Raw genomic sequence first — 15,822 nt, 5'->3', positions numbered from 1 at the left:
CAGATTCCTTTGGTCTAGTTGACAAGGAAATTAATTTTTCTGGTGGCCATCTCTTCTGCTAGAAGAGTATCAGAATTAGCAGCTCTTTCCTGCAAGGAGCCTTATTTGATTATACACAAGGATAGAGTGGTACTACGCCCTCATCCTAGTTTTTTACCGAAGGTGGTTTCTGATTTTCATTTAAACCAAGACATTGTTCTACCTTCCTTTTTTCCAGATCCCTGTTCTCCGGAAGAGAGATCTCTACATTCGTTGGATGTAGTAAGAGCAGTTAAGGCCTATCTAGGGGCAACTACTCAGATCCGCAAGACGGATGTTTTGTTTGTGCTGCCAGAGGGTCCCAATAGAGGACAGGCAGCGTCAAAAGCTACCATTTCTAAATGGATTCGACAGTTGATCATTCAAGCTTACGGTTTGAAACAGAAGATTCCTCCGTTTCAGATCAGGGCACATTCCACAAGGGCTATTGGTGCTTCTTGGGCAGTGCATCACCAGGCCTCTATGGCTCAAATCTGCAAGGCCGCAACCTGGTCTTCAGTTCATACATTCACCAGATTCTATCAGGTGGATGTGAGAAGGCATGAGGATATCGCCTTTGGGCGTAGTGTGCTGCAGGCAGCGGTACAGGGTCCTCGGGTCTGATTGCACCCTACTTGGTCGTGGTTCCCCCCCCTCAGGTAGCATTGCTCTGGGACATCCCATCAGTAATTACTGTGGCTCTGTGTCCCGTGATGTTCGAGAAAGAAAATAGGATTTTTTAAAACCGCTTACCTGTAAAATCCTTTTCTTTCGAAGGACATCACGGGACACAGAGGTCCCGCCCCTCTTCTAATACACTATATTGCTTGGCTACAAAACTGAGGTATCCCTGCAAGGGGGAGGGATTATATAGGGGGTTGAACTTCCTGATAGGGTGTGCCAGTGTCCAATCACCAGTGATACCTATATAACCCATCAGTAATTACTGTGGCTCTGTGTCCCGTGATGTCCTTCGAAAGAAAAGGATTTTACAGGTAAGCTGTTTTAAAAAATCCTATTTTTTCTTAATCTTCCCCTAGGCCAGCTTTTTTGTGCTGCCTTCCCAAACCCTACATAACCAATTTTCTAAGACCTAAAATATAACAGTATGAAGATTATGATCATAATGACAGAAGTTGAATCGAAACAAAGTTAACACAATCACAACCAGAAGATAACATAATTGCTGCACTGACACTGCAAGAAATTTCTGACCCAATCAGTACCATGCTGACACAAACAGCAATGTCCAAAGAGGCATGATAAGTACCGTACTCTCACAACAATGAACATGTCTGCAGAGACACAGTCAGTGCTGTATTGGCATATCTAAGAACATGTCCACAGAGACACAATCAGCTTTGTACTGACACACCAGTAACATATCTACAGAGACACACAGTACCTGCCTTACACATGCAAAAACATCCCCAAACATAGCGTTAGTACTGACATCCCAGATAGCATTTTTTTATCTATGTTTGGCTGTTATATAAATGCCCACAATGCAAAAACTGTATTAAACCCCTTATTTATTGTATCCATTTTATTATATCCTGTAAATGTGGGCATGTTGGAGGGTTCATTACAGATTCTGGATTAGGGCCATGTACAAGCTGCTGCCGCTCCAACCGCCAAGGTGCCAACATATATACACAATACATAAGACAGAATAAAGTGTACAACGGTTCCATGAATTAAAGTTAACAAAATATTGTTTATAAAATGCTTTTCATGAGGTATACAGACCTTCTCATCCAGCATTCTGGCAGCTTCCAAGCAGACAGAAGGCATCTATATGTGAGTCACTGGGTAGTTGTAGCCTGCTTATAACCACACCCCAGTTCTGCTGACACTGTATGCTTTGTTTACAATTCACAGTTTTGACACTGAGGTTGGGCAAACCTTTTTAAGAGAAATTTTGGACAGTATTAGTAGTACCAATCTGCTAATACTGCTCAAAAAAAAGTGATTTTACTTGTGGAAGGAGGATTTCAGTCATTGTTACACAGCAGGTGTAGCGGCCCAGGCCACAATCTATTTGGTCTAGGCTTAAATATGGCCCTGCTGGCTTCTTGAAATTATTATTCTTTACATATAATCCAATCATAATGAAGTGATTGGACACTGACAAAAAAAGACTACAAGGACATCCTCCTCTATAATCTTTCCCACTCCCAGATAGCCTCTTTTTTTGCTAGTGTCCTTGGGTGATGGACCTCTTCTCTCTATGGAGAGAAACCTACCTTCTCTCTCCGGCTGATTATGTTTTACAATGATTCTTTTATAAATTGGCTGCACCGTAACCACTACAAGTCTTTGTGGAGCTTTTGAATCAGTTGTCGCCTCAGTAAACCCTTAACGGACCTTACTCAAACCTCACCTGTTGGATGACAAAGGGCTGGCCTGCTGTGGGCATTCCCCTTGGCATTTAGTGTAACTTGTGAGGTTAGCCACAGGGTGCTTTACAGTTCCAGGGCCTTGGTCTACTGGGTGCAGAGCCCAGTCCTGGAATACCCCTGTGGGTGAACCCCCCCCTATCGTAAAGAGCAAAGCCAGGATGGGGAAAAATACCACATAAATCCTGCTAATGCGATGAGTACAGGGCGTAAGCCCTTTAAAACATTCAGTCCAGCTTTCCTCTTTGAGTGTTTTGGAACCGCTATCCACCCTTCTGGTAGAGCAGTAGGAACCAGGATAAAAAATGTAAACTTTCTCATAGAGGTTACTGCTCCTGTGACTCCTGTTTTGCTTTCAAGATTCTGAACCATCTCCTGGTTCCATCTCAGTTTACTCTTGCAATAGCTGGGTTACAGCAGCCTACAAGTGCTTGCAATCTTTTGCAGTGGACACTCCGATAATGTTGTGGGATCAGTTTTGACCTGTTCTACTTCTCCAGATTCTCCCTCACCTACGTTGCAGGTTAAAGACAGATGGCATTCCAGTACTCCTTATTGCACTAAATTGGCCCAGGAGAATGTGGTATTTAGACATATTTAAACTCCTGGCAGATGCTCCATGGGTTCTTCATATTGTCCAGACCTCCTGTGTTAAGGGCTAGTGTGCCATCCTGTTTTTTGGTCACTGGCTTTTGGCTGTTTTAAGCCACTGTCCCAGGGACCTTTTCAGACAGGTTCTGCCCCCCCAAATACTCTTGAAGGCTAGGAAGTAGATTTCTCTAAGTCTACTATTCATCCTAAAATGGATGTATTCTGTCCTTTATCCAGTCTGTTTTGGTCCAACGTCTGGCCTTGAGTACCATTAAGGAACAAATCTCTGCCTTAGCCGTTCTGTTTTAGAGACCTTTAGCCTCTCATTCTCTAGGTAAAGCTTATGTTAGCTCCCTGGCATGCCCTAGGGGATCACAATCTTGTTCTTTTGGCTCTTCAGATGCCACCCTTTGAAGCTGTTAGGAATATTGCCTGGCCTGACTTTACCTGAAAGGTGGGCCTTTTGTAATTAAAAAAAAAAAAAAAGGTAAATTTTATTTTTATTATTATTTTACTAACACAAAAGGTACAAAAGTTTTACAGTATACTAAACCTAAACACAAAAAAGGACAGAAAAAATTGTGAGAATGAGTCCGCTCAATACATTACGCCATACAGATCAAGGATACATATTTGCAGATTTAAGGTGGGCTTTTTGGTAACTGTCACCTCAGCAAGGAGGGCTTCTGAGTTAGCAGCATTATCCTGTACAGAGCCTTCGCTACTCTTGCACAAGTAAAAAGGCTTTATTCCCAACCCCCCCCCAAAAGGTGGTCTCTGCTGTCCACCTTAATTGGGGTATTGTCCTTTCTTTTTTATATCTGGCTCCAAAGCATTCTAGGGAAGTTCTGTTTACACTGTCTGGATATGTTGGGCGCTCTGTGAGAGTTTACCTTCCAGCTATGGCTTTTTTTTTCTTTTGGAAAGTAGATTCCCTCTTTGTACCTTTCACTCCACTATTGCTAGGTGGATCAGACAAGTTATCATTAGAGCCTATAGTTTTCTGCCCTTAAAGCACATTCTACCAGATTGGTTAGTAAATCTTGGTCTTTTCAACATTAAGCATCTGTTTCTCAGATCTGCAAAGCTTCCACCTGGGCTTTCATTCATGTTTAAATTCTACCAGGTGGATGTTCAAGCCTTCTCTGGTGCCAGTTTCGAGCGCAAGGTGCTACAAGATGCTCTGAATATTTTGAGCATTTCATGACCTGTTTATGTGAACCTTGTTGGTATGGTTTGCTGTTTTGGCCCCTCCCTCTGTTGGACTGCTTTTGGACATCTCCATCCTAATGATTTCAAGAAGCCTGTGTCCTGTACAGTACTATCTGAAAAATAGGATTTTTATAACCAATAAAAATCTGTTTCCTGAAGTACTGAACAGGAGCCTTCCCTCTTCTCTTTGTATCTCCTGATTACTTTTTTACAAAACTGAGGCTGGGGTGGGAGGGACTATATTGGTGGATCCCTGTAGCCTTTTTTTTGCCAGTGTCCGTTCACCTGAAGGTAGCTGCATATAACCCAGTCAAAATGATTTATAGAAGCCTGCGACTGTGCTGTAGCAGTCTGTGTTCAGTGCTATCAAATGCAACAGAATAATTTAGCAGACCGGTATCCGCCATATTGAAAACATACTGAGCTATTCACCAGTTTGTTCTCTGACTGAGGACAAAAGCTTGCTGCACATTTCCCCCCAACATGCTGATTTATTTTTTATATATTTTTTTTGTGTGTGTGTGAAGGTTAACCATGTGTATGAGTCGGTGTCATATGGAAATTTCCTAAAATATGGCTAGATTAAGATACCAATTACTAAAGGCTCCTATTTAATAAATAAAAATAAATATCCAGTTGAGCTTAAAGGCTAAGGTCAAAGCTTTCCATAAAATTTACAGACACTTACGTTTGGAATCCTAGATGGAGGACAGTAAGGTATCTATTGCTTCTGTCTTACATCCTCGCAGACTATAGGTAATGACACAGGAAGGAGTTGACCAGCTGACCTCATTAGCACACACCCTGCATCATCCACCCACCCAGTCCCAGCTACACGTTTTTTAAATGAAATGCAATCGGTGATCACCCTTCTCACTCAATACACAATCAGATTGCATAGTGTATGGCCATCTTTATACAAGTACATAGAAGGGAGTCAAGCCCCATTCACATCTCTGCATAGCGGGAACTCGCATTCCCACATGTTTTGTTTTTTTTTTTTCTTTTGTTTTTTTAGCTAATGGGCCGCCCTAGACACAGCAATTGCCCCAAAGAAGCTTCAGAACTTTTTTTTAGAGCGGAACTTGGTGCATTTTTTACTGCAGTTTTTGGTGCACTGCAATTCTGAAATGCAAGGAAACGCACAGATGTGAATGGAGCCTCATTGTTCTTGTGTTATCGCACCAATTTCACTTTCAGGACCCATTCACATCTAGCATAGTGGGAGTGAACGGTTTGTGGCATGTTTTTCCTGTGACACGCATAGGGCAGCTTGTTGATTTCAATGGGCTGTGCTATATGTGGCTTATGGGACATGTTGGCGTTTTGTGGGTTGCGTGTTTTTTCCTGTACGTTTTGCAGCATTTGCCACTGGTTTTGTTTTCACATGGCAAAATGAGTGTTTGCTGCTGTGTTTGGTATGCCGTTACCAATTAATGGCACTGAAATCACAACTAGTAATTTTAGGTGTATAAAGGTGGCATACACTATACAATCTCCTTTAGATTTATCAAATGTATATAGTAGGAGGAAATGCCTATCTAGCCAATCACTTTATATCCAATCAGGCAGGCCCTGGCACTACATAATTAATGGCAGATCTAAAGGAGATTGTACAATCAGATTGCATAGTGTGTGGCCACCTTTATACACCTAAAATTACTAGTTGCGCTTTCAGTGCCATTAATTTGTAATGGCACACCCAACACAGAAGCAAACACACATTTGAAAAAAAACAAGTGGCAAATGCTGCAGAACGCACAGGAAAAAACACACAACCCACAAAATGCCAACATGTCCTATAAGCCACATATAGTGCATCACATTTAAATCAACAAGCTGCCCTATGAGTGTCACAGGAAAAACAAGACACAAAATGTGCGCTCCCATTATGCTAGATGTGAATGGGGCCTGAAAGTGAAATTGGTGCGATAACACAAGAACAATGCGGCTCCATTCACATCTGTGCATTTCCGTGTATTTCAGAAATGCATTGTACCAAAAATCGCAGTAAAATTAACTCACCAAGCTCTGCTCTAATAAAAAAAAAAAAAAAAAAAAAAAAAGTTCTGAAGCTTCTTTGGGGCGATTGCTGTGTGTAGGGCAGCCCATTCAGGTGGGTGGGCTGCCCTATGTCTGATGAGTGAAGATGCTCAAAAACTCCTCCCCACTCCCTTCGCTAAAAAAAAAAGAGTGAGTTCCCACTATGCAGAGATGTACTTGTCAATGTATATTGTGTATTTAGTGAGAAGGGTGATCACTGATTGTATCTCATTTAATAAAACGTGTAGCCACTGGGAGTGGGAGGGTGGATGATGCAAGGGTATCTGCTAATGATATCAGCTGGTCAACTCCTTCCTGTGTCATAACCTACAGTCTGTAAGGAAGTAAGACAGAAGCAATAGGTACATTTGGAAACATGGGTGGAGTGACTGTAGATTTTATGGAAAGCATTGATATTTTTGCCAAAAAATTACATGAATGCTATATTGGTGCATAGGGGAGCTGGAATTTAGAAAATAAAAAAGGTCAACTTATCTTTTAATGTACAGTATGTGTTACCCTCTTATATTTGCTCTTTGAACATGCTCCGTCAGAATTTCAGTGGTCAGCCATGTTCTGTTGCATTTGTTTTTACTTCATATGCAACGAGACCATCACTCAAATCACAATGAACAATTATTTGGTTCCTGGTATGGGCACAAAAAGAATTGCTCTGTGATCTGTTCCCTTATTTGTTCCTTCTGTTTCTCTAATCCTCTATCTTGTCTTCCCTTAATGATCCTACTTCCTTCCTTGTATTCCTGTGCTGCCATGGAGCAGGTAACAAAACACTTGCCTTCTTCAGGAACATCTACTATTTTCATGCTTTCTCAAACATCAAGCAATCACAGTTTCCCTTGGAGTGATTAAGGTGACCATCCTTTACTTTACTAGCTTTGATTTCCCTATTCATTACATGTGTATTAAGGTTTTGTTTACATATTGAGTTGTATTTGTAATGATGTATTATATATTTTTTTATAATTTGGAAATGAGGAAGCTGAAATATTGTTTTGAACCAAAGGAAACCACCACATATGTTACAGTGCTGTCCCAACCAATTGCACCAAAAGGTGTAATGCTGCTCTGCTCATTGAGACAAATAAATTACTCTATGGTCATGCTGAAGTATACAGCAGAAAACAGGTCAACATTCAGGGTTGAATCACATAACAGGTGGCATGATAATATTTGGGACTGAAGGACACATCAAGAGGTTGACCAGTATCTAGGGCTTAGTGCACTCGCATTGTTTTTGTTGTAATATTTTTTTAATTCTACATCACAGACACTGGGTATTTCATATTCATGACTACTTGGGTTAAGCTGTTATCTTCTGGGAAATCCCTACTAAGCTTTGGTTTTTAGCTAGTGGCTTTAGGTGATGGATGTGCCAACATATGTCTCTCTGAAGATCTTTCTTCATGGGCCCTTAGTTTCTGGCCTTTTCTGAACACTCCTACAGGAGTAGAGAAGGGTCTTCTCCTGATTGGTTGCCTACAGCCAAAAGGCCAAGAAGGGACTGTGCCTGGACCCCACATTCAAGAACGGGGATGACCTCTAATGTTGCCACTGGATCCTGCGGGCAGCGATCTCCAGAGTACAATGTATCAGATGACCTCTCCAGCAGGGTGCTCCATAATAGGTCCAGGGTGGTGATCCATCTGGTGAAGCGGTCAAGTGGGGCACTCCCGCTGGGAAGGATATAGACTGGGACTGCTGGCCCTGCAGTGTGGACTGGTACATTAGAGTTATTAGTGCAGTACCTCTGTGTTGGAACTTGTGGCATTATTCCTTGTGCATTAGAACTGTTGCTTGCTTAGAGGTTGCTTTTTACAGTCAAAGTAATACACTATGGTGGCTGTGTTCAAAAGGGGCACATCCCTCTTCATAGTTCGCTTTCAAAAAGCTCCCCTAAGGGTCATGGTATCTTGAAATACCAATTAAGAGCAGGGATTCAAACTCTCTCAGGGGGCACCATCCTCTGGTTTCTTTGTATCAAGGGAAGGATTTTCAGCAGCCATTTCTGGCTTGCATATAAGCTCTCAGGTTCCCACTGGTTTGGGATGCAAACATTGGGTGCACTCCTTCCCCTCTTCCCCTTGCAGGAGGATCATTCTTAAGATGGGGAAGAAGTAGAAGCTGTCCAGGATCAGCAATCTTTTGTAGATGAGTCTTCCCAGGAGGATACTCCGGGTCTGAGGCTGTCCCAGACATAAACTACACTGGGCTTCCTGTTGCAAACTGAGATACCACTGCCAGAATCCTCTTTTCCAGAAGTCACTGGGTTTGGGCCCTAGCAGCTGCAAAAACATCCCAAATCCTTTCAAGTGTACCATCACCTGAAGAAAGTGATGTATGCTGATTGGGCTCACTTAAAGGAGATGTTTTCAACTCTAAAGCCACGTACATACGAGCGGAATGTCTGACAGAAAAAGTCAGATGGAAGCTTTTCATCGCCTATTCCGATCGTGTGTAGGCCTCATCAGACTTTTTTTTTTTTTCTCGAAAATTCTGACAGACCTAGAAATGGAACATGTTCTAAATATTTCCGACGGAACCAATTCCCATCGGGAAAACCGTCTGTATGCTGTTCCGACGGCCCAAAAACGACGCATGTTTTGAAGTACCAGACGGAAGCTATTGGCTACTGACTATTGAACTTTCTTTTTCTAGACCCATCGTAAGTGTTGTACGTCACTGCGTTCTGGATGGTCGGACTTTTTTGACTGTGTGTAGGCAAGACCGCTTGAATGGAATTCCGTCGGAGAAACCTTCAGAGTTTATTCCGACGGAAAACCCGGTCGTGTGTACGCGGCATAAAGCATTTCGCTGAGCAGTACCCACTGGAGGAGGAAACATTTGTTTATCCAGCTGTTGACCTGGCCATTTTCTCAGTGAACAAGACCCTGACCGTCTTAGTGTCAAAAGACACCATGGATTAGAGGCCCTCTTTAAGGCATCCTTCTCCCTGGTAGAAGTAGTTCTGCAGCCTGCGGGGGGAGCTTGCCAAGCCCTAAACTTTTGGGCAACGCATATGCTCCTTCAAAAGATCCTTGGCATCTGCAATTCCTGCGAGACTTCATAGATATTGAGTTTATAAGTAGATGTCTTTGAAGACTCCAAGGTAGCTTTTCTGGGTAGGCACCATGTCTGTCCACATGAGAAGGATCCTATGACTCAAGTGTTGGTCAGCGTAAATTCTCAAAAAAACAAACCAAGAGGCTGCTGCTGCCCTTTGAGAGTATACAGATGCTTTCATGCAGAAGTTTCAGTTCCTTTAAAAAAGAATAGTCCTTCGGATCCAAAGGCAAGTCCCCTTCACAGTGAACTTGTGCCCTCACTCCAGTGGGTTGGGGGATGTCTGTTGGCCTTCACAGCTGTCTGGACTCAGGAAGTCACAGATAGTTGAGTCTGCAGTGGGGTGTCCAGATGTTAAAACACTGGAGTTTCTTCAGAGTCGCAAAAAGGACAGATTTAATTTGCATCGCTTGAAAGGCTACTGACTTGTGCTGGAGTCAACTGAGATGTCTGGCCTATTCTGAACCTTAAGGGTCTCAACGAGTTCCCGAAGATACAAAAATTTCTGGCGTTAGTTGATATCATGGATGCCTGCCTACATATCCATAATTATTTGCCCTACTGCAATTCGCAGTAGAGCATTGCCCCACCGTTTAGCAAGGTGTTGGCTCAGGTCCTAGACGACCTGTTTCTCAGGAAGCAAATCAGTTTAGACGCTGACAACAAATGATCAGCACATGGTACAGAGCCTGGATAGGTTTGGTTGGGTGGTGCAATTTCTGAAGTTGGCCTTAGTTCAGTCACAATGCCTTGAGTATTTAGGCTTAGTCACATAGGCAAAAATACTGCTTGTGCAGGAGAAATGTCTGTTTGTTTAATCCCAGGTAGAGTCTGTGAGGTCTTTGTAAACTCCTTCAATTCAGGCCTGCATGACAGTAGATAAGAAAGATATCTGTCTTCGATGCACTCTCCTATGTCAAGCTTCATTCCAGAGCTCTTCAACTAAATATCCTGTCGCTATGGGACAAATGTCAGGAGTCCTTGGATCTTCCAGTGCATCTGATCTTCCTTGCTTTATAGTCGTTGGCTTTGAAGGCATGGCTGTTGAAGCCAAAGTACTGAGGGACAAGGATGTTTTGACTTTGTAATCCCTACCTTTCCTAAAGCAAGAAAGCAGACATTGAGGAAGATATACCATTATACATGAAAGGTATTTATTCACCTGGTGTGAGCCCTTTAAGTATTATTCCCAACAGTATGTAATGGGGCCTGTTTCAAAGACCTAGTTTGCTTCTTTCCTTAAGAGCCTTTGAACAGGGTGTCATATAGATTGTTCTACCATGCAACCCTCTTTGTCACCATGGCACCCTAAATTGGTCTTGTCTGATTTTCAGTCTTCTCTATTTAAACCTCTAAGAGAATCCCTTGTCACACCTTAAGCGCAAGGTTTTGTTTTGCAGGGTATCAAAATTGGCTGTGCTTTCCTGCAAGGAACCTTTCCTGGTTCTTCATCAGGATAGGGGTAATGTTGAAGCCCATGTCTTCCTTTTTTTTTACCTTAGGTGGTATTTTAGTTCCACCTGAATCAGGACATTGTGTTGCTGTCTAATCGTAAGGAGAAGCTACTTCACTATTTGGATGTTGTTAGAGCTGTTAATATTTAACTGAAGCTTTGTTTCAACAGTCTGAGGTCCTGTTTTTTTTTTTTTTTCTGAGGTCCCTTGCAGGAGTCAGGCTGCCTGTCGTTCTACCAGGAGTGTTAGTGCTTCCTGGGCTATTCAACATCAAGGTTCTGTTCAATGAGAAGTGAAAACCAGATGGCAGCCTCACAAAGTTATACTAGGTTGATGTCCATGCCTCCGAGGATGCTAGTTGTAAGAAAAAGGTCTTGCAGGCAGCTTTGTAAACAGTTCCCCATTCTGTTTGGGTGTGTTGGCCTTGTTGCTGACCATTCATGTTTATTGCTTTGGAACATCCCAAATAGTCATGAATATGAAGTACCCTGTGGTGTATGAATAAGAAATTTAGGATTTTGGGTTATCTGTAAAATAGTTTCCTTAAGTACATCATAGGACACAAAGATCCCTCACATTTTCGCCTGTTCCAATTGCTTCTTGAGGCTTTGCTGAGGTGGGACAGGTTATATCTGGATGGGGAATTCCTGCTTTTTTAGGCCAGGTTATGCTGCCACCTAAAGGTGGCAGCATAACCCTAGTCTTCATATGAATATATGAAGTACCCTGTGGCTTACTCCAAGAACGGGTAAACCAAAAGAGATAGTGCACAATTCTTCTACAGGATATATATATATATATATATATATATATATATATATATATATATATATATATATATATATATATATATTATAAAATTTTCCCTATGTGCTTGCCTTTATAATTACAATGAGTGATGATTCAGAGTGTCATTTGTTGTTTGATTAGGAGCATCTCAACTGATGTTAAGATGTCAGATTCTCCTGAATTAAAGCTGATATTCAGGCACTACTGTGTTTTAGGTGGAGCCGTGCCTCAAAAAATGGTTGAAGAAAGGCTATTATGGAAGATGTAACTTTTTCATTGCTGACCTCTTTCTGAAAATGCTTATTGCATGGCTGTTGGGCTAATTTTTTGCTTCATTACTTCCTTAATCATCAACAGGGAAAAAAAGTGTGCACCTAATAAAGTCAGACCACCGTGAAGCTAGGAAATTTATATTTTCAGAAGGAGGTTAGCCCATATACTTCTCAAGACAGGTTTCCTTTTAAATATAAGCTACAACAGGAGAACGAAGAAGGGGTTAAAATTCAACATCTTCACTATCACATTTGTGTTTGTTTGTATCACTGTTTTAGAAGAGAATGAGCACCAGAACAGGTGGTTCAGAGTCTACCCGTTCGACTGTCAGGCCTCTCCTTTTAAGAACATTCTCAGAGGAGTCTAATGTATTGTAAGAGGTACCAAGTTATAATCCAAATTATATCATTAAGCCAATCAAAACTAATCTGCTGTTGCTTGATTTTTAGGAGTGGGTTAAAACTGCCAAATGACTAAGCATTCTCTACCTTGATAAGCTGTTCTAGTATCCGTGTTTACATAATTGACATTGATACCACACATTGCACTGCAGAATGCTACTTCTGTGGCTTTATCTAGGGAAAAGAGAAGATCCATTAAAGTGTACATAAACCTAATTTAAAGTATGTTTCTGTAGAGTGAGGCCTGTTGCCAGTTAAAAAAAAAAATGCAGTATTTTATATGCTTACTTGCAGTGTTTTTTCTTTACAAAAATAGTTTTATTTGCATTGCATTGTGCCTTTAAACTTGCTAGACAATTTGACTTCCTGGAGAGTCTGTTCCCTAGCACAGCCCCTCCTTCCTGCCAAATCATAGACCTCGCCTTCTGGGAGCGTCTAGTTGTCTGTGCTGGTCCAGCTCTTTTTCTTCTCCCTTAACCTTCCTTCATAAACTTTAATGTTGTTGCCGGAAGAGAAGCAAAAGTGAAATGTCAGTTAAATTACAGCTCTGGGGCTGCTGAGATCATATCCAAAATGGGGATGCCCAGCAAAAGTGTAAGGCTTTTGGAAGTCTACGCAATGAAAATTTTAACAGGCAAATAAACATGCAATACATTAAATGCATATTTAATCTTATGGGAAGATATGTTTGATCTGGTGATGGGGTTTCTTTAAGCAAAAATTGTTTTATTCAGTTTCAAAGTGTCTTATCAAATGATTCTGCCAGCAACAGTATGTCCTGTTGCAGGATAACAAAGTTGAGTCATTGCCTCATTAGTGTTTGCAGCCTGCCTTAGTCACTCCTTCAGTGGGCCATTGGGTTTTCTATCTGCCCTAGCTAATAGCCAGCCCAATAGTCAACTAAAGGATGGTACACAGCAGGCACATGTTGCTAATTTCAAGGCAGTGGCTTAGCATTATCAGCCTGAAATATGAGGTTCTGCTACCGATAAGATCTCTAGGTAAGACATTTTGCAGTAGATGAAAATTATTCAGAGCTGTATACAGTGAGGCATTATGACAAACATAATTACAAATTTGATTTGAAATATGCATACTCTAGCTGTATGAGAATTGTTTGATGGCTATTCCATCATCAAAATGTAATTCTGAAACCTTTTTTTGTTACCTTTTTGCACGTTTTTTTTTTTTTTTTTTTTTAATTCTACAAAATATTAGTATTATGGTAAAGGAAGTTTGGGAAAACACCAAGCACAGTCATAAATGTGCTTTATTCGTTTTTTCATGCACTAGATAGAAGGCAGTGTTATGTTTCATAAACCTTTAGACCTGTAGGAAAGACTATCTCAGACTCCATGCTTCTGCTGTGGAGTCCAAACAACACAAAATAATTTATATAGACTACAGTTGTAGCTGGGAGTAAATCATTTCCAATCAGAAAGTGGAGTTTTAAACTAACCTTCAGCAAAAATACTGCCTCTCTATGATTAAAACCCTTCTGGGTGAAACCTGTTAGTATAGCCCTGCCTAAAGTCACACCGCTCTACTTGTCAGCTGTCTTAAAAAAAAATCAGACCTATCATTTTTCTAACTTTCCATTAATCTTTAAGAAAGTGAAGGAAAACATCAACAGTGCTACAAAGACAGCAAAACATAGCCTGTCAGGGGGTTTTAACCCTTCCCTACTCTATAAAAAAAATAGAATAAATTGTCTGTACCCCTCCGCTGTTCACCAACTACACCCAAAAGTACCCATTTATGTTGGTATATTTATTATACGTATCTCTTTATCAAGTGTAAATGTTGTTCAGACAAGCCAAAAAAACTTATGCTATCAATTTTATATCAGATTTATTATTAGATAATCACTAAAGTAATATGGTGAGCACCATTCAAAATACTTTGAGGGACACATTTTAAATCAGTTAATTTAGTATTTCCAGCATCTCCCCACCAAATTAAAAAATAAACTGCCTAAATTCAGTAAAAAAAAAAAAAAAAAAAATTGATGCATGATACTTATTGACTGTTTTCTGCGCAAAGTATTCACTATAGTCTTAAATGAATACCAATTATGTAAACATTATTAAAACAAACTTCATCTACCAGCATCCTGAAGACATCATTGATTTTTAGCAAGAGACAGGATTAGTGAGTGTTGAATTAAAAGAAAAATACACCCCCCCCCCCAAGCTTTCATTGACTATATAGATTGCTATAATTCTTCTTTCTAGGTAAATGAAGTAAAGAAGAATAACTCCCTATTTCTTACTAGTAGGTGAAGTATGTTCTTTAGTGGGACATTAGCTGTATGTGCTTTTTGCAGTGTATCCTAATAGCAGTTTGCTAGCTTTCAGATTATATCTATTGTACTTGAGTTCAAGAATGCAATTTTTGGTCAGTTTATGGAGAAATCATTTTAAACATTAGAAATGCCCGCATATAGGGCTTTTCAGGTATGTGCATGAAGACCACAGTTCAAAAATATCCTTGATATTCAAAATGTTTCATGGGTGGATGGCTTATCACACTAAAATTACAATACCCAGACTGCTGCATGCAGGCATTTGAGAATAAAGAACTCCAACACTAAGGTACAAAGAGTCCCATTGCTTAGTTTTTGGACGCAAGTATGTCCAAACATATCTTGTTAGAAATGTTTGTGTCATTTTTAAATTTTCAGAATATAATACAGCCATAATTTTTTGTATAAAGGAGAACTATGGTACATCTCCAATGAATGACCTGACCTACATCACAGTTTAACATCATAAGCCTCACAATACTATATTATATATATATATATATATATATATATATATATATATATATTCCCTATTATGGCCCCTAAAATGTGATTGATTTAAAATGAGCAATCAAGTAGATGTGTGTACAAGTTTAGTTCACCAAAAAAATACTTGTGCCAGTAGTAGGCACATCTTTTTGTGCCCATTCCTTTGATGCACAATCCTCAAACCATTCTCAGAGAGGGATCAGAGCCAAAAAAAATGTAAAACTAGGTATTAGTTGCAAATCCCAGTTTGACCTAGCCCTGCATAAACCTTACCAGCAGCTTCAGTTTTTTTTGCGTAGGCTGGTGATTTCTCTTGCTGCTGAGAGAGTATCTACTAAGAGACACAGAAATCTGATCTACTACTGTTTTTGGCTTGCTGAGCCTTAGTGCTCTATAGCAGCAGAAGTCAGCCAGATCGTTCCCTACGAATTTTGATATTGCTAGAGGGTGCTGTACTCAGACCCCATAGAAGGCTTTAAGCTGCTGCTGGTACTGGATCCTGCATTCAGCGTTCACATTGGCACACAGTTGCATAAGGAGAATTAGTTGATTGGGTGCTATACGGATCCAGGGTCGTGGTCTGCTTCAGCAGAGCCCAGTCTCCAAAGACCCTATGGGGTAGCCTAACTAGGATTGACAAAGATTGAGCTGTTTGCAGCTCTCCTGTGTTTCTGTGGGTGGTATCTTGTGCTGGCTCCCTGTCTTATGGCTGTGAGGGGAGGGGAGGGCTTTTGTTGCAGTCATCAGTTTTCCCCATCACAGCTGCT

At 40.8% G+C, this 15,822-nt stretch overlaps 1 protein-coding gene and 1 long non-coding RNA gene across 5 annotated transcripts in view; one reads left to right on the top strand and one right to left on the bottom strand.

Annotated features, from left to right (window-relative positions):
• Nucleotides 1-15,822, bottom strand: part of LOC141108053 (uncharacterized) — a 41,892-nt gene that overhangs the window by 10,226 nt on the left and 15,844 nt on the right. The window lies entirely within an intron of this gene.
• ATP11C (ATPase phospholipid transporting 11C (ATP11C blood group)) overlaps nt 1-15,822 on the top strand; it is a 273,446-nt gene that overhangs the window by 246,554 nt on the left and 11,070 nt on the right. The window contains exon 29 of one of the 4 annotated variants that reach the window (XM_073599254.1): nt 12,139-12,240. The exons of 2 other annotated variants lie outside the window; for them this stretch is intronic. In XM_073599254.1, coding sequence (XP_073455355.1) covers nt 12,139-12,237 — 99 coding nt within the window. In that variant the 3' untranslated portion in view covers nt 12,238-12,240. Of the gene's footprint in view, nt 1-7,043; nt 7,135-12,138; nt 12,241-15,822 lie in introns of all 4 variants that reach the window. One more of the 4 variants, XM_073599255.1, reaches the window with a different exon arrangement.

Source organism: Aquarana catesbeiana, linkage group LG09, assembly GCF_042186555.1.
Source record: "Aquarana catesbeiana isolate 2022-GZ linkage group LG09, ASM4218655v1, whole genome shotgun sequence".
Lineage (NCBI taxonomy): Eukaryota > Metazoa > Chordata > Amphibia > Anura > Ranidae > Aquarana > Aquarana catesbeiana.
The sequence above is the reverse complement of the archived record's forward strand: the minus strand, read 5'-3'. Positions and strand labels throughout refer to the sequence as shown.